At 46.3% G+C, this 19,497-nt stretch overlaps 1 protein-coding gene across 12 annotated transcripts in view; it reads left to right on the top strand.

Annotated features, from left to right (window-relative positions):
• The first annotated feature begins 4,077 nt into the window (after window positions 1–4,077).
• Window positions 4,078–19,497, top strand: part of LOC144686843 (myc box-dependent-interacting protein 1-like) — a 162,697-nt gene continuing 147,277 nt past the window's right edge. For all 12 annotated transcript variants that reach the window (XM_078552623.1, XM_078552620.1, XM_078552621.1 and 9 more), the window contains exon 1: window positions 4,078–4,231. In XM_078552623.1, the coding sequence (XP_078408749.1) occupies window positions 4,151–4,231 (81 nt within the window). In that variant the 5' untranslated portion in view covers window positions 4,078–4,150. The remainder of the gene's footprint in view (window positions 4,232–19,497) is intronic.

Below are 19,497 nucleotides of genomic sequence, written 5' to 3'. Positions count from 1 at the left end.
TTGTCAATGGTAATCTCAGCCCTGTCGACTCTGCAAAGTCCTTCTTACTAACATCTGAGGCTAGTGCCAAAATTGGGAGAGCTGTTTCACAGACTAGTCAAGCAACATAATCATACTCACAGAATCATACCTTACAGATAATGCCCCAGACCCCACCATCACCATCCCTGGGTATGTCCTGTCCCACCGGCAGGACAGACCCAGCAGAGGTGGCGGCACAGTGATATACAGTTGGGAGGGAGTTGCTCTGGGAGTCCTCAAAATTGACTCTGGACCCTTTGAAGTCTCATAGCATCAGGTCAAACATGGGCAAGCAAACCTCCTGCTGACCACCTACTGCCCTCCCTCAGCTGATGAATCAGTGCTCCTCCATGTTGAACATCACTTGGAGGAAGCACTGAGGGTGGCAAGGGCACAGATTGTACTCTGGGTGGGGGACTTTAATGTCCATCACCAAGAGTGGCTCAGTAGCACCACTACTGACCGTGGTGGCTGAGTCCTAAATGACATAGCTGCTAGATTGGGTCTGCAGCAGGTGGTGAGGGAACCAACAAGAGGGAAAAACGTACTTGACCTCATCCTGCCTGCCGCAGATGTATCTGTCCATGACAGTATCAGTGGGAGTGACCATTGCACAGTAATTGTGGAGATGAAGTCCCGCCTTCACATTGAGGACACCCTCCATCGTGTTGTGTGGCACTACCACCATACTAAATGGGATAGATTTCGAACAGATCTAGCAACTCAGGACTGGGCATCCATGAGGCGCTGTGGTTCATCAGCAGCAGCAGAATTGTACTCGAACGCAATCTGTAACCTCATAGCCCGACATATCCCCCACTCTACCATTACCATCAAGCCAGGGGATCAACCCTGGTTCAATGAAGAGTGCAGGAGGGCATGTCAGGAGCAGCACCAGGCATACCTAAAAATGAGGTGTCAACCTGGTGAAGCTATAACACAGGACTACTTGCATGCCAAACAGCTTAAGCAGCAAGTGATAGTCAGAGCTAAGCGATCCTACAACCAACGGATCAGATCTAAGCTCTGCAGTCCAGCCACATTTAGTCGTGAACGGTGGTGGACAATTAACCAACTCACTGGAGGAGGAGGCTCCACAAATATCCCATCCTCAATGATGGAGGAGCCCAGCACAGCAGTACAAAAGATAAGGCTGAAGCATTCACAACAATCTTCAGCCAGAAGTGCCAAGTGGATGATCAATCTCAGCACAGATGCCAGTGTTCAGCCAGTTTGATTCACTCCACATGATATCCAGAAATGGCTGAAGGCACTGGATACTGCAAAGGCTATGGACCCTGATAATTTTCCAGCAATTGTAATAAAAGACTTGTGCTCCAGAACTTGCCACACCTCTAGCCAAGCTGTTCCAGTACAGCTACAACACTGACATCTACCCAGCTATGTGGAAAATTGCCCAGGTATGTCCTGTACACAAAAAACAGGACAAATCCAACCCGGCCAATTATTGCCCCATCAGTCTACTCTCCATTATCAGTAAAGTAATGGAAGGGGTCATCAACAGTGCTATCAAGCGGCACTTGCTTAACAATAACCTGCTCACTGACGCCCAGTTTGGGTTCCGCTAGGGCCACTCAGCTCCTGACCTCGTTACAGCCTTGGTTCAAACATGGACAAAAGAGCTGAACTCCCGAGGTGATGTGAAAGTGACTACCCTTGACATCAAGGCTGCATTTGACAGAGTGTGGTATCAAGGAGCCCTAGCAAAACTGGAGTCAATGAGAATCAGGGGGAAAACTCTCCGCTGGTTGAAGTCATACCTAGCACAGAGGAAGATGGTTGTGATTGTTGGAGGTCAGTCATCTCAGCTCCAGGACATCACTGCAGGAGTTCCTCAGGGTAATGTCCTCGGCCCAACCATCTTCAGCTGCTTCAGCAATGGCCTTCCTTCCATCATGAGGTCAGAAGTGGGGATGTTCACTGATGATTGCACGATGTTCAGCACCATTTGCGACTCCTCAGATACTGAAGTGATCCATGTCCAAATGCAGCAAGACCTGGACAATATCCAGGCTTGGATTAACAAGTGGCCAGTAACATTCACGCCACACAAGTGTCAGGCAATGTTCATCTCCAACAAAAGAGAATGCAACCATCGCCCCTTGATATTCAATGGCATTACCATCACTGAATCCCCCACTATCATCATCCTGGGGGTTACCATTGACCAGAAATTGAACTGGACTAGCCATATAAAGACTGTGGCTACAAGAGGCTAGGAATCATGCTTCGAGATCCCAAATGCAACCAGGAATAACATCCAAGAATGACTCTGAATGGGCTCTGAAGAAGAGTCATACGGATTCGAAACATTAACTTTGTTTCTCTCTCCATAGATGCTATCAGACCTGCTCAGTTTTTCCAGCATTTTCTGTTTTTATCCAAGAATGACAATCCCACAGATCACTGCAATGTTACCAATACAAGATTTGGGCATACCAGCAGACTACCATTATGTTTTAGAGATTCATAGATTCATCAGTCCTATGCACTTATGTGATGGTAACTAAGCTTGAATATGTATTGTAAATAGTTACACTTCTTAGGAAGGGGGGAAAGTATATTTAGACAGAAAGGGGGATGTTGTAATATGCCTTTAAGGGATATCAGCATGACATCACTAGAAGGGAAATGTGCCATATGATTTAGTCTTAGTTTCACTTTTTAAAAATTTGCTCATGGTCAGGCCAGCATTTATTACCCATCCCTAGTTGCCCCCTAGTTTGGGGGGCATTTAAGAGTCAACCACATTGCTGTGGGTCTGGAGTCAAATGTAAGCCAGATCAGGTAAGACAGCAGATTTCCTTCCCTAAAGGGCATTTGTGAACCATGGATTTTTACAACAATCGACAATGGTTTTAGACTTTTAATTCCAGATTTATATTGAATTCAAATTCCACCATCTGTCGTGGCAGGATTCGAACCCGGGTCCCCAGAGCATTACTCTGGGTCTCTGGATTACTTGTCCAATGACAATATCACTATGTGATCACCTCCTCCCTATGCTTGGAGCAGAGCACACAGACAGAGCTCTGATAGCTTTCTACCTAACTATAACTGTTCTCATGTGCCTTGTCTTAATAAATGAACCCACAATATGTTTACACAATCCCTTATGAGTGATTGGTACTTTATGTCTTGTACAGTAAATAAGCCCAAGATATTATATTATAATGACACGATAATGTGGTCCCTTTAAATCCCTCTGCAGGTTACAATACACTTCCCCCTGGGTGCTGCAGTCCAATTAAATTCCTCTGCAGGTTCAAATGTGCCTTCCCCTGGGTGCTGTGGTCCCTTTAAATCGCTCTGTAGGTTCCAATGACGCTCCTTCTGGGCGGTGCAGTACTTTTAAATCCCTCTGTAGGTTCCAATGCCACCCCGCACCCACCGCACACCCCCCCACAGCCCCCTCCACTCCCGGCGATGCAGTCCCTTTAAATCCCTCTGCTGGTCCCAATTGTCCTCCCCCAGAGTGGTGCAGTCCCTTTAAATCCTTCTGCAGGTCGCAATTCTCCTCGCCGGGTGGTACGGTCCCTTTAAATTCCTCTGTGGGTCCCAATGCCCCTCTTCCTGGGCGGTGCGGTCCCTTTAAACCCCTCTGCAGGTTCCAACGACGCTCCCTCTGGGCAATGCAGTCCCTTTAAATTGCTCTGTAGGTTCCAATGAGCCCCCCCGGGTGTTGCGGCGCTTTTAAATCCCTCTGTAGGTTCCAATGGCGCTTCCTCTGGGCGGTGCAGTACCTTTAAATCGCTCTGTGGGTTCCAATGCCACCCCGCACCCACCAGCCCCCCCCCACTCCTGGCGATGCAATCCCTTTAAATCCCTCTGCCGCTCCCAATTGTCCTCCCCCAGGGGTGGTGCGGTCCCTTTAAATTCCTCTGCGGGTCCCAATGCCACTCTTCCTGGGCGGTGCGGTCCCTTTAAATCCCTCTGCAGGGTCCCGATGCCCCTCCCCCCTGGGGGCGGTGCGGTCCCTTTAAATCCCTCTGCAGGGTCCCGATGCCCCTCCCCCCTGGGGGCGGTGCGGTCCCTTTAAATCCCTCTGCAGGTTCCCATCATTCCCATTGTCTGTAGTGGCCCCGCCCCTCGGTTCACAGGAGGGAAAATGGCGGAACCAGGGAAAGGAGTGAGTGCCGGCTTCATCGCCAAGAATGTCCAGAAGAAGATTAACCGGGCGCAGGAGAAGGTGAGGGGGGGTTGAAGGGGCGGGGAAGGGGGGAGAGAAGGTGAGCGGCTTGTGAGGGAGGCTCCGGCTCCGGCTCCTCTTCGCCCCCGCCGGCTCGGCTCGCTGCGGACAGTCAGGGGAGGGAGGGAGGGTTACCCGGGGCTCCCGAGCCGGGGCTCCCGAGCCGGGGCTCCCGAGCCGGGGCTCCCGAGCCGGGGCTCCCGAGCCGGGGCTCCCGAGCCGGGGCTCCCGAGCCGGGGCTCCCGAGCCGGGGCTCCCGAGCCGGGGCTCCCGAGCCGGGGCTCCCGAGCCGGGGCTCCCGAGCCGGGGCTCCCGAGCCGGGGCTCCCGAGCCGGGGCTCCCGAGCCGGGGCTCCCGAGCCGGGGCTCCCGAGCCGGGGCTCCCGAGCCGGGGCTCCCGAGCCGGGGCTCCCGAGCCGGGGCTCCCGAGCCGGGGCTCCCGAGCCGGGGCTCCCGAGCCGGGGCTCCCGAGCCGGGGCTCCCGAGCGTCAGTAATTTGGAGAGGAGGGAGAGGGGGGCAGGCGAGTATGGGGGGGGAGGGGGAGAGAGAGGGGGGGGCAGGCGAGTATTGGGGGTGAGGGAGAGAGGTGGGGGCAGGCGAGTATTGGGGGTGAGGGAGAGAGAGGGGGGCAGGTGAGTATTGGGGGGGAGGGGGAGAGAGAGGGGGGCAGGCGAGTATTGGGGGTGAGGGAGAGAGGTGGGGGCAGGCGAGTATGGGGGGGGTGAGGGAGAGAGGTGGGGGCAGGCGAGTATGGGGGGGGTGAGGGAGAGAGGTGGGGGCAGGCGAGTATGGGGGGGGTGAGGGAGAGAGGTGGGGGCAGGCGAGTATGGGGGGGGTGAGGGAGAGAGGTGGGGGCAGGCGAGTATGGGGGGGGTGAGGGAGAGAGGTGGGGGCAGGCGAGTGTGGGGGGCATGGTGGGAGAGAGGGGGGCAGGCGAGTATGGGGGGGCTGGGAGAGAGGGGGGCAGGCGAGTATGGGGGGAGGGGGAATGAGAGGGGGCAGGCGAGTATGGGGGGAGGGGGAATGAGAGGGGGCAGGCGAGTGTGGGGGGAGGGTGAATGAGAGGGGGCAGGCGAGTGTGGGGGGGTGGTGGGAGAGAGGGGGGCAGGCGAGTGTGGGGGGCATGGTGGGAGAGGGGGGCAGGCGAGTATGGGGGGGCTGGGAGAGAGGGGGGCAGGCGAGTATGGGGGGAGGGGGAATGAGAGGGGGCAGGCGAATATGGGGGGAGGGTGAATGAGGGGGGCAGGCGAGTATGGGGGGGAGGGAGAGAGAGGGGGGCAGGCGAGTATGGGGAGGTGGGAGAGAGGGGGGCAGGCGAGTATGGGGAGGCTGAGAGAGAGAGAGGGGCAGGCGAGTATGGGGAGGCTGGGAGAGAGAGGGGGGCAGGCGAGTATGGGGAGGCTGGGAGAGAGAGGGGGGCAGGCGAGTATGGGGGGAGGGGGAATGAGGGGGGGCAGGCGACTATTGGGGGGAGGGAGAGAGGGTGGGGGGGCAGGTGAGTATGTGGGGGTGACCCTGTATGACTCTTGTTTGGGAATTTGGAGTGTGGTCACCGTTCCAAAAGCCCCAGGGAGAAGAACCATCTCCATTTGTCGGAATCTGTTGTAGGTCAACGTATTGGAGTGTGAATGAGGAAGGGATATTTCCCCCTTTCTGGAGGACAGGGCAGAGGAGGTGTGTTTGCGCCCCCCCCCTGCCCCCACTGCACCCATTCTGGAGTAAGGTGGGGGTGGTTTGGTTGTGGTGGGTGTTGTCTCTCCATCCACAGGATCTTTGTAGGTCCAGTGTTGTACATCTCTTAGACAAATGTACAAGATTTATGCATACAGGAGGCCATTTGACTCACTGACAGGGCTGGCAAAAAAAAAAGCTATCCATCCTCATGCCATGTTTAATCTCTTGGCCAGGGCCTTGTGGATTTCGGCACCTCAAGTGCATATTTGAGTTTTTTAATGTGATGAGTGTCCCTGCCCCTGTCATTTTTTCAGGCAATGAGTTCCAGACTCCAAACATGCTCTGGGAGGAAAAAAATTGTTGTCTCAAATCTAACCCTTTCACTGGTTCCTATAGATCTATGGCCCCTGTTATTGATCCCTCTGCAAAAAGAAATTTGTTCCCGCTATCCACTCTGTTTAGGCTTCGCTTCAATTAAATTTCCTCTCAGCCTCCCCTCTTCCAAGAAAATAACCCCAGAATTTTTAAAATTTCCCCTTGCTGGTAACGGCCTTGTGAAATTCGTGTCTCAAAACAGCATTTAATTTTTCTTTGGCTGTGGATTCTGCTTCTTCATCCTCCCTGATTCGGCTCACATCTGTATCCTCCCCAGCTCTTCATCCCCACTGGTAATTCTGTGTGAATCTTTCCAGCACCTTTTTTAAAGCTTCTGAGATCTTTAAAAAAAATATATAAAATCCTATTCTCTGATCTTAGATCTCCAGGTTTTATGGCCCTGTCGCCCCAGCTCCATTTGGAGTTGAGCCTGGGTCGATCTTGCTTTATGGTCTGCCTAGCCTGCTATTTGAGTTAAGTGCCTTAGTGGTGTCTTCCTGGAGGATTGAAAACAGTCGATGGTGTTGTACATTGTTTCCCCCTAGTCCTAGTCTGCTGTAGGTGAACTGTGTGATATCAATTGTATTTAATGCTTTTGGTTTTTTTGGTTCATTTCCTATTTTTGAAAATTTATCTATTCTCTCCAAAAATTCTGCTATCATCACTTTACAAAGCTTCCTTTACTAGACATTTGCACAGCTACCGTGTTTCAACACTTTGGTTTTGGGATATTTAGAATTGTACGCAGTGCACAGGATATATGCTGGGCCTAAATGGTCATGAGCGTGGGAGGATTTCTCTAGCCTAGCCCACTTTTTTTTTCCAGGCATAATTAAAAGCCTCTTCCTAAGAAGAAGCTGCATTCTCTCTCGCCTGTAGCTGGAACAGTGACCGCATAGCTGCTTGCCAGTGTGCCAGCAGGAGCAGATACTCATTTATGCTCATTGTGTAATCTGGAATATTACAAAATGTGTGTTCCTGTTTTACAATGGCCCATGGTTTTGACAGATGAGTTTTTGATTCATTTTTGACCAATGAATGTCTGATAATATTGGATTTGGTCCTTGGATTAGAAGTATAACTCTTTTTTAAATAAAATGAGTACTGCTGATATGTGAAAAGGTAGCACTAAGATAGGACCACCATCACTGGTGGAGATATATACGGCTTTGTTTGAGAATTCTCTTATTAAGCACAAGATCATGCTTCCTCCAAAAAGCAGGGGAACTGTCACATATGTCGCCCCACCAGGGAAATGACTACCAACCCGCATATTCTTGGAAGGAGTAAATTCCCACTTCAATTCTCTACTCAGAGCATTCACATTGACACCACGGGGGATATAAATACTCTGCGTCAGATCATTGATGTCCTTGAGAGGTCGCTGGATCCCATCAAAGATGTGTTATTTTTTGTTCAAATCCACACGGCCCTAAATCTACAGCGAATGGAAACTAATTGTGAACCTAGCCCAAATTTTTAGTGGTGTGATGCTGAATCACATATGTCATGAATATCCAAGGTTTAATTTATTCTTAGCTGCGACGTGGGTGACATGCTGCAATTGTCCTTTGTGCATTTGACCTATGGTGTCAAGAGGTTCAAAATCAGCTAGTGTTTGTTCTCCTGATGCCGAGTATGCCACCTATAGTTGAATTACCTATAGAAACTCCACTCTCCAGGCTTGCATAGGAAGAATAGTCATTGGGCTGTCGTAACATGAGGCCCAGTGGTGTCCTGACACAAGCTACTGCCTTTGGGAGAAACATACATAGAAACTAGGAGCAGGAGTAGGCCATTCGGCCCTTCGAGCCTGCTCCGCCATTCATTATGATCGTGGCTGATCATCCAACTCAGTAGCCTGCTCCTGCTTTCTCCCCATATCCTTTGATCCCCTTCGCCCCAAGAGCTATATCTCACTCCTTCTAGAAAACATACAATGTTTTGGCCTCAACTACTTTCTTTGGTAGCGAATTCCACAGGCTCACCACTCTCTGGGTGAAGAAATTTCCGCCCACCTCAGTCCTAAATGGTCTGCCCCGTATCCTTGGACTGTGAACCCTGGTTCTGGACTCTCCCACATCGGGAACATCCTTCTGGCATCTACCCTGTCTAGTCCTGTTAGAATTTTATAGGTTTCTATGAGATCCCTCATTCTTCTGAACTACAGCGAATATAATCCTAACCAACTCAATCTCTCCTCATATGTCAGTCCCGCCACCCCAGGAATCAGTCTGGTAACTCTTTCGAGTTATCGATAGTCACAGATTGTAACTCTTTTGAGTACATTCACAGTTCTTGGTTTCTGGGAGTGGGACATGAACCCACAACCTTCTGATTCAAAGGCGAGGGTGCTATGAACTGAGCCACAGCTGACACCTCAATCAGTCTGGTAAACCTTCGCTGCACTCCCTCTAAAGCAAGAACATCCTTCCTCAGATAAGGAGACCAAAACTGCACACAATATTCCAGGTGTGGTCTCACCAAGGCCCTGTATAATTGCAGCAAGACATCCCTGCTCCTGTACTCAAACCCTCTGGCTATGAAGGCCAACAAACCATTTTCCTTCTTTACCACCTGCTGCACCTGCATGCTTACCTTCAGCAACTGGTGTACAAGGACACCCAAGTCTCGTTCCACATTCCCCTCTCCCAATTTATAGCCAATCAGATAGTAATCTGCCTTCTTGTTTTTGCTACCAAAGTGGGTAACCTCACATTTATCTGCATTACACTGCATCTGCCATGCATTTGCCCACCCATTCAGCTTGTCCAAATCACACTGAAGCATCTCTGCATCCTCCTCACAACTCACCCTCCTACACAGCTTTGCGTCAGCTGCAAGTTTGGAGATATTACATTTAATTCCCTTATCTAAATCATTAATACATATTGTGAATAGTTGGGGTCCCAGCACTGATCCCTGCGGTACCCCACTAGTCACTGCCTGCCATTCGGGAAAAGACCTGTTTATTCCTATTCAAAAATAAAAATAACTGGAAAAACTCAGCAGGTCTGACAGCATCTGCGGAGAGGAACACAGTTAACATTTCGAGTCCGTATATTCCTACTCTGTTTCCTGCCTGCCAACTAGCTTTCTATCCATCTCGATACACTACCCCCAATCCCATGTGCTTTAACTTCCCAAGCCGATCTCTTATGTGGGACTTGTCGAAAGCCTCCTGAAAGTCCAAATAAATCACATCCTCTGGCTCCCCCTCATCAACTCTACTAGTTACCACCTCAAAATTCCAGTAGATTTGTCAAGCATGATTTCCCTTTTGTAAATCCATGCTGACTGTGTCTGATTCTGCCACTGTTTTCCAAGTGCTCAGCTATTAAATCTTTTATAATGGACTCTAGCATTTTCCCCACTATGGACGTCAGGCTGACTGGTCTATAATTCCCTGTTTTCTCTCTGCCTCCCTTTTTAAGTAGTGTGGTTACATTAGCTACCCTCCAATCTGCAGGAACTGTTCCAGAGTCTATAGAGTCTCAGAAGATGACCACCAATGCATCCACTATTTCTAGGGCCACTTCTTTTAATGTGGGATGTAGATTCAGGCCCTGGGGATTTATCGGCCTTTAATCCCATCAATTTCCCCAACAACATTTCCCTACTAATATTGATTTTTCAGTTCCACCCTCTCTCTAAACCCTGTGTTCCCCAACATTTCTGGTATGTTATTAGTGTCCTCCTTTGTGAAGACAGAAACAAAGTATGTATTTAGTTGGTCAGCCATTTCTTTGTTCCCCATTATAAATTCCCCTGTTTCTGACTTTTTCTCTTCACATACCTATAGCAACTTTTACAGTCGGTTTTTATGCTCCCTGCAAGCTTACTCTCGTACTCTATTTTCCCCTTCTTAATCAATCCCTTGGTCCTCCTTTGCTGAATTCTAACTGCTCCCAATCCTCAGGTCTGGTTTTTTTTTTTTCTGGCCAATTTGTATGGTTCTTCCTTGGATCTAATACTATCTCTAATTTCCCTTGTAAACCATGGTTTGGCCATCTTTCCTGTTTTACTTTTGCGCCAGTCAGGAATAAACAACTGTTGCAGTTCACCCATGAATAGGGGAGTGGTGTGGGTTCTCGAAAGTGTAACTAGTTTCCCAAAGGATTGCTGAGAACTTTGGGTGGAGTTGGATGTGACTGTTAATGCTGGTTATGAATAGCATTGTTGCTATGTACCATAATGTGAATGATCTGACACACTCAATAAAAATAATGGAGTGAATAGTAATACTACTGAGTCAGCGAGTGAGTGGCAAGGCGGAATTTGTGCTTCTAATTTATCCAGGAGACTGGTTGCTGTAATTGAGTGTAGCAGGGCTGTTGCTCAAGCAAGATGCAGTGAGTGGAGGATAACTAATTAACGACTAGGTGTGTGAAATTAGTCCTGGTCAGCTGTGATTGACGAGGGTTATATTCCAATATCTCCATTCTGGTCAAAACTTGTGGCTATAAAGGCATAACAATGTGATTGCAACTATTTCCAGTATAAAAATGATTACAACAAAGTCCAAGTTGCTGGCCATCCCCTGCCTTGCTGATATATGCCGGCAACTGTTATCTGTTCTGTAGACTCTTGGTGACCGTCTATTAACCAAATATAGCTTGAAAATATGCCTACTTTTGGTACTAGTTGAGATCTTTTGTATATTTTTGCACAAACCTCTGCTCCTGCCACTGTACTAGGGGATCTCATACTACTACTTATGACAGTTTGTATAATCTTTCTGTATTCCCTTAAACTCAGGAATGTGATTGATATGACTATTTTGAAAAGCCTTTTTGGGTGTGAGGGATTGTAATGAGGGAGCAAATTAAATGTTCCTAATAAATGTGAGATTTGCCACAAGGCATGTTGAATGCATTTGCAGAGATGTCCACTGGTTTGCAGTAGAATTTTGACTAATTGGTAATTTACAGGACTTAGTTTAGAGTTTAATCCCAAGCGAAATTTGTAATGAGTATGTCTATCCAAAGAGTGACTTGCAGTGATAGAACACCTTAGTAAAACGTCCCAAGGTGCTCTGTAGGAATGTAATTTATTTAGGCCTTTGGCTTTGGGAGTTCCAAAGCGCTTTAATGTCAATGTGAGGTCTTCCTGAGCTGCAGTCACAGTTTGTAATGTAGGAAAATTTCACATGGCAAGGTCCCAGAAAGTACAATTGGATAAAAGATCAGGTAATTTGTATAAATTGGGTTGTTTGAGGTGATGTGTATTGGCCGTGGCATGGCAAGAACTCTTCTTTGAAGTAGTGCCCTGGGATATTTCATTTCCATGTGGAAGGGCAGAAAGGGCAAAGGATTAATATCATAACCAACTGTGCCATACACTCAGCGCTGCACTGAAGTATCACCTTTGATTGCGTTTAGTGTTCAGAGTAGGAGTTAAACTCATGCCCTACTGGTGAGATTGCTGCCACTGTACTAAAGTTGATTCCTTCAGGATTGTAATAGTTGAAAGTTTTGAGTGCAAGTTGGCAATGAGTAAAAATAAAAAGCAGCTGCTATGGTATGTCCTCATGATCTTTGTATAATTGGGGTGTAGTATAAGCTTCTTAAAGCAGCGTGGGTGTTAACAGTTGTACATGCTGGATTCATCACTCCAGCCAGTAAACATAAAAAAATTTACAGCTGCTCCAAGCTTTTCATTCCAGGTTACAGCTGATTCCTGATCATTCTTCCATTAAATGTTATGTTTGAAAAAGACTTGCATTTATATAGCACAACCTCTAGACATGCAATTAAAGTAATTTTTTGAAGTGTAGTCACTTTTATGCAGCCAATTTGTGCACAGCAAGCTGGTAAACAATAACGTGATATCCCTCAAATGAACATTTTAAAAGTTAAATATTGGCCAAGTCACTGGGGAAGAACTCCCCTGTTGTTCAAACAGACTGTGGGATCTGTCCATTTGAGAGGGCACAGGATGTCGGTTTAATGTCTCCATTTGAAAGACAGCACCTCAAGAGTGCAGCACTCCCCTCGGTACAGCACTGGGAGTATCATCCTAGATTGTCTGCTCAAATCTTGAGTGGGATTCTGAGGCATTAAATACAGTATCAGCTGCGCCTGCTCGGTTTTCTACAAACTACGGCAGTGAGTGTTTGACAACAAAGACCTCTGGCAAGTAAATAGAAGTCCTAGTGTACAAAGCTGTTGTCATCACCACACTCTTGTACTGCAGTGAGACCTGGACTGTTATCAGCAAAGCAGAGTGCTAGAGAAATTCTGTCAGCAATGCTTCCTCTACATCTTCCAGATTCAATGGGAGGGCTACCGAACAAACGTTAGTGTCCTCCTTGAAGCCAACTCCACAAGCATTCAGGCAAAACTCCTGCAAAATCAACTTTGAACTGGATACTGTCTGAGTGGCCTAAAACTGTTCACCCTGTTTTCTTAACTCAGAGGCCAATGTTCCAGGGAAGGACAAAGAAAAGGCTTCAAAAGCTCTCCTTGAAGCGTGGCAACATTAACATTAATGACTTGGAGTAGCTTGCTACCAATCATTCAGAATGGGGACAACTTATCCACCAAGCAGGAGGTGGTGTTGGCATAGTGGTATTGTCACTGGATTAGTGACCCAGTGTAATGCTGGACCCAGGTTTGAATCCCACCATGGCAGATGGTGGAATTTGAATTCAATAAAAATCTGTCTATTAAAAGTCTAATGATGACTATGACCAACTATCATCGATTGTCATTAAAAACCCCATCTGGTTCACTAATGTCCTTTAGGGAAGGAAATCTGGTCTGGCCTACATGTGACTCTAGACCCATGGTGGTTGACTCAAATGTCTGGAACCAATACCACATGGATTGCAGCAGTTCAAGAAGGTGGCTCACCATCTCATTCTCAAGGCAATAAATGCTGGCCTAGTTAGTGATGCCCACAAATTGGCCTCTTCACTCACATGAAAGAAACTCATGACCATGAGCAGATGTCATCCTTGACTTGAGGGACAGCTGTCCTCTCTGAATAATAGCTAACATGGGGAATCCTGGCCAGCATTCCTTTTTTCTCCTGCTCCCTCCAGTCCTGATGGGCATTTTGAAGTGATCACTAATGGTTCACTTAAAACTGCATTGTTTTCCACTCTATCTCCTTTTGCAGTGGAAATGGTTTGCATTGTCATAACTAACATTCAAAGCTGTAAGCTTTAGGTGAATGTCTAAGCTTGGCTTGATTGCTTTGTGCTTAGGAGATTGAGGCATGGTTTTATTGAGGTGTTTGTAAAAGGTGTTGGTCAGGTATGTCCTCTGGGAAATAAGGGGACATCTTAAAACTGGAGCTAGGCCATTTGGGAGAGAAATCAGAAAACACTTTTCTCCAAGGATGGTGGAAATGTAGGAGTTCTTGCCTTCAAAAGGCTATTATACATTTGTTAGCTAAAAGTATCAAGGGGTTATGGGGGGGGAATAAGGCAGGTAATGGGGTTGAGGTGCAAGTCCATTAAGATCTTGGGCTCAGGACTGAATGGCTGGCTCCTGTTTCAAACTTGTTTGCTAACGCCTGGACCTGTTTATAATTGGTATAGTTGTTTCTTGGTTCCTTGTACACAGTGCACCATTTTCATCTCAGGGACATGCTCTGAGGATGATGTCAGCTGTCTGTATTTTATAGTTGTGTGTTTCAAATCCTACTCCAGAGACTTGAGCACACAATACGGGCTGGCATTCCAGTGCAGTATTGAGGGACTGCACTGCCGGAAGTGGGGACATGACTTTAAACTGAGGCCTCTGCTGTCTCGGGTGGAAATGAAAGATCTCACTGTTCTTTGAAAAACAGAACAGTTCTGGTCTCCTGGCCAATATCTATCCCTCAATTAGCTGTGCTTTTTTTATTTTAAAAAAAAAAGCAAAGTGGATCAAGTGTGGCTTCTTGGTCAGGGTAGGTTTCTCACTAGGATTTTAAGATTGGTAATAGCTGAATAAAGGTGGACATTTTTAAGTGTTATGATCTTCAGTGTGCCACCTGAAAGAGTGGTGGAAACTCCCTTTTTTCAAAAGGGAATTGGATATAAACTTGATGCTTAAAAATATTGCCCTCCTGGGGAGGGGGGTGGCAAGGGAGAGGAGTGGGGCTAATTGGATAACTCTTTCCAAGATCAGGCAAGATGGGCTCAATGGCCTTCTGTGCTGTATCATTCTTTGACATCTGGTTATCAGAATGCTGTTTTTGGTTGCTGTATTTTCACGTGCAACAGTGACGACACTTCAACCCATTGGCTGTGAGCCACTTTGGGGTGTCCTTGGGCCATGAATGGCACGTATAAATGCGTGTGTTGTGTCTGCCTTGGTGCTGCTGACCTGACAGTATTGTGATCGCAACCCCATGGAAAATCATTACTAAGCTGACCCTTTTAATAGTGTTTCACAGTCTCCCTCACCACCAGCCAGCCAATGAGATACAGTAAATTCACCCTGAAGTGATGTTGACCAGGTATGTCTGTCTTTTGTAATTTAAACAAAATATTGTCATTCTTTATTCTGCATCTTGTCCCAATGCATGCCATGGGAAAACATTTTTAAGCTGTGATCTTCATCATGTGAAGCACTTTAAATCATCTGTAGTTAATTCTAGTATGGTTATAGTTCAACACACTCCAGATGTAACTGAGGAGCAACACCTGGGATTACTGCTGAGTGTTTTAACAGTTTGAAAGCCTTTTTAGCACTGGAAGGTTAAGCATAACCTCCACAATGATCTTGGACTGTTTGGAAAAGTCTCTTTCAGCAAATCATGTCATCTCAAATTATTCATGTATTGTATGTGTCACAAGCTTGGGTGGAACATGTCTTTTAGACCCATGGTTCTTAAAGTTCTCCACCATTTGGGTTTCCTAGCCGCCTGTCTGGGCCTGTTGTAGGATCAGGCCGTTTAATCTCTTGATCCTGCTCTGCCATTCAGTGAGATCATGGCTAATTTGTGACCTAAATCCACATTTACCCCATAATCTTCTGCTTTTCTTAATCAGGCAGCTAGCTTAGATTTTAAAATTAATCATTGGTTTGGCATTAATTACTGTTTCTGGAAAAAAGTTCCAAACTTCTATCACCTTTTTGTGTAAAAGTTTTTCTAATTTCACACCTGAAAGGTCTGGCTTTGATTTTAACATTATGCCCTCGAGTCCTAAACTCCTCAACCAGTAGGAATAGTTTTTTCTATGTACCCTATCGGTTCCCCTTAATATCTTAAATTTTCTTCAAATCATTTCTTAACCTTTTTTTAAATTCCTGAACACAGCCCTAGTTTGTGCAATCTCGTTTAGTCAACAAAATCATGGAGAGTGAACTAGATGGATCTTGGCCTTCTCATATATATCTAGCAATCCCAATGCATTTACTACTTCAAGGGAGGTGGAATGATTTTATTTGCTCTTTCTCTTTCTGTCTCGCTCTTTCTCCCCACCCCCCCCAAAAAAAAATAATGTTGATGTTGCTCCAATGCTGATGTTAGAAATTACACAATGTGGATCATTCTCTGTGCTGGCTAGCTAATGGTGGAAAGAGACCTTTGCTAATGGCTAATCTGTAGCCTAGTGCATGGAAATAAGTGTATAGTTCTGGAGGGCAGTTTGTGTGCACTTTAGCTTCTTGCATTGGAGGCTGTACAGTGAAGGTTCACTAAGCTGGTCCCTGGGATGAAGGGGTTGTCCTATGAAAGGCTGAGTAAATTGGGTCTATATTCTCCTAGTTTAGAAGAGTGAGAGGTGACCTTGTTGAAACATACAAGGCTGTGAAGTGGCTTGATAAAGTAGACACTGAGAGACTTCCCAACCAGTGGAAGCAAAACACATGGGGGGCACAGATCTGGATAAGGGACAAATCATTTAGGAATGAGCTGAAGAGAAATTACTTCACTCAAAGGATTGTGAATCTTTGGAACTCTCTGCTTCAGAAGGTTGTGGATGCTCCATCGCTGAATACATTTAAGGCTGGGATGGACAGATTTTTGATCTCTCGGAATCGAGGGATATGGGGAGCAGGCTGGAAAGTGGAGTTCAAGCCTAGATCAGCCATGATTGTATTGAATAAGCAGAGCAGTCTTGATGGGCGGTATGGTGTACTCCTGTTTCTGTGTTCCTGTCTTGTTCCCCTCAGTTATCGTAATATTTAGCAATAAGGGAGTTTGCTAGAATGATCTGTTTTATCTGGTGTTTGGGTGGACTTGCTATCCTTTTTCTAGCTGTTGTGTTTTACGCTTTAGGTTTATGATGTTTTTGTTATTGCCCAGTTCTATTCAGAGCCTTTGTGTCACCTAGAACATCATTGATGTAACGGGGAGCCATGAAGTTGGCTCATAGTTAGAAGGCAAAAACCTGAGGAATTGGTTGAGAAGTTAGACTCCTCTCCACCACCACACACACACACACACTCCCCCACCCCCGGAGGATGAAGTTTATAGGTGCAAAGGAATAATGCTTTAAATAGTTAGATGATCTACCAATAACTTGCATTTTATATAGGCCCTTTTTTAATGTAGTTAAAGGTGCTAAGCTGCTTCCCAGATGTCCAAGTCCGATAAAAGTTGGCACCGAGCTAAAGGAGACAGCATTGGGATGGGTGACCAAAAAGCTTGGTCAGAGGTAGACTTCAAAGGGTCTTAAAGAAAGTAGTGATTTGTTTTTTTTTGGGTGGGGTGGAATTTCAGAGTTTAGGGCTGAGACAGCTGGAGGCACAGCCACCAATAGTGAGATGTAAGTCAGCGATGCACAAAAGCCTGAAATTTGAGGAATGTAGAGATTATTGAAGGTTGTAGAGCTGGAGGAGGTTGCACAAATGGAGAGGGTGAGGCTGTGGAGGAATTTGAGCTGAGGGTGATCAAAGAGCTAGAACAGGTTGCTGGGACAGTTAATTGAGAACAAAACATTGAACTCTTTTTTTTTAGAAACAGCTGGTGTAATAGAAGAATGAGATCAAATAAGCCACAAGGGCTGCCTTTGCACAACCCATCTTGAGATGGTAATATGTCAGAAATGTCACTTCATAATGGTGAACAAGCGGAGGTGCTGAGTAAATTTTCAGGCTGAATGGGAGAAAAGAATCCATTTTTAATAAATTCAAGAATTTGAAGATGTCTGTTTCAGGACACAACAATGTGGCTTTTCTGCACTATTTTCACCTACCCTGGGTTTAATGCTGCAGACTTACAATTCCCATTACTGAAGAAAGCAATTTTTTTTTTGGAAGTGGGAGTGGTGGGAAATTGAGTGATTCAGCTTTTCCTCCTATTTTAAACATGGTGCTTGTAACAACTGAGTCCAGGCTCCAGGCAGATTGAGTCACTTGTTTATGTGCTGTTGAGGATAAGTTATATTCAGGTATACTCTGTCCCTTTGGATGGTACAAGGTGTTGCCCTGCTATCCTGTTGTTAGGGTTTGATCCCAGCCCAGACTTGTAGGGTGAAAATCTGACTGGCTGTATGGGACTTAATGAGTTTGGGCTAATCCCAAGCCCCTGTGCATGGAGACCTGTTTTTTTATATATCTTTCATGGGATGTGGGCATTGCTGGCAGGGCCAGCATTTGTTGCCCATCCCTAATTCCCTTGAACTGAGTGGCTTGTTGGGCCATTTTGGAGGACGGTTAATAGTCAACCACATTGCTATGGGTCTGGAGTCATATGTAGGCTAGACTAGGTAAGGATGGCAGGTTTCCTTCCCTAAAGGACATTAGTGAACCAGATGGGTTTTTATGACAATCAACAGTACTTCCATGGTCACCATTACTGAGACTAGCTTTTCATTCCAGAATTATTAATTGAATTTAATTTCCACCAACTGCTGTGGATTTGAACCCCTGTCCCCAAATATTAGCCTGGGCCTCAAGATTACTAGTCAAGTGACATTTCCACTGTCTCCGTTGTGCAAAACGATTTCTGATTTGGTCACTAGATTGTACAGACCAATGAATTGGCTGGTGAGAGAAATGAGTCACATTGCAGGGAGTGATGTTGATTTGTGGCTTATGATGAGTTACCCCCGAAGGAGCATAAATTTTCTCCACCTAGAATTTACAGCACAGAACAGGCCATTCAGCCCAACTAGTCGATTTTTCATAATCACAGAATTGTTAGTGTAGAAGATCAGTCAGCCTGTTGTGTCTGCACTGGCTCTGAGCATTTTAACTTGGTGCCAATCTCCTGTCCTTTCCCTGTAAACCTGCACATTGGATGATTATTTAAATAGAAATAATGCCCTCTTGTATGCCTCAATTGAAGCTGCCTCCACCGCATTTCCGGGCAGTGCCTTCCAAACCCTAACTACTTGCTGTGTGAAAGTTTTCCCTCGCCTCATGCTTGCGTGAGCTTCATCCCACCTTCCTTATTCTTGTCCTTATTGAGCTTAAACATTCTGAATGTTGTACCTCACCAGGAGCTTTCTTACCACTGCCTGAAATAAGAGTTGATTTATATAGTGACTCTCTCAGCTTCTGGATGTCTTGAAGTGCTTTACAATTGCATTGAAGTGTTGTCACTGTAAAATCTGTAATTCTTCCTTTTTCAAAATGCTTCTTTGTTTTCTTTGAGCTGCAACAAATTTAGGCTCCTCCCCAGTGTTCATGTGCATTCCAAAATGACAGCTGCTTATGTATTTGGTGTTTGGCCACATGGCCATTGAACTTGGGGCTTGGCATGCTTGATTCCTTCAACAATAGGGAGTTCCTGATTTTGTGTGCTGGGAGAGGAGCTGGATGAAAACCAGGATGTCTCCTCCATACTGGATGGGAGTAGAAATTTTGGGGAGAGCAGCAGAGTGGCTATCTGTAGACTGATATTGGCAGATGGTGGGAGGTGGTTGCATACTTAACATCTCATCCAGGGATGGTGAGAGGCATTTAATACTGGGGCTGGAAAAAATAGGAGAACACATTAAAAACACAAATTTTTTTGATTGAATGGATTGAATTTATCTTTAGATTTAATTTGGTAGGAGCGGACGGTCTGACCTGTTAGTGCAGCTCTGGTTGCTGCTGCCATCTGATCTTTGCGTGCATCTGTTACTGAGCTGTTTTCCCCTAATACGCAAGGGTCATGTAGTTATTTTAATACCACCAGTTGCGACCAGTTTTGAGTAGGACAGACACGTGCTGCAGTTCCAAAGATTTATAGTTTGAGGCAGCCCAAAATTCTATTTCAGTTTTCATTTGTCACCAGGTCCTTTTTATAAACAAAGCTCAGGCTACATGATGGCACAGGTTTACATG

Source organism: Cetorhinus maximus, chromosome 11 (assembly GCF_964194155.1).
Source record: "Cetorhinus maximus chromosome 11, sCetMax3.hap1.1, whole genome shotgun sequence".
NCBI classification, from domain to species: Eukaryota; Metazoa; Chordata; class Chondrichthyes; order Lamniformes; family Cetorhinidae; genus Cetorhinus; species Cetorhinus maximus.
This window is presented reverse-complemented; position numbering and strand designations above follow the sequence as displayed.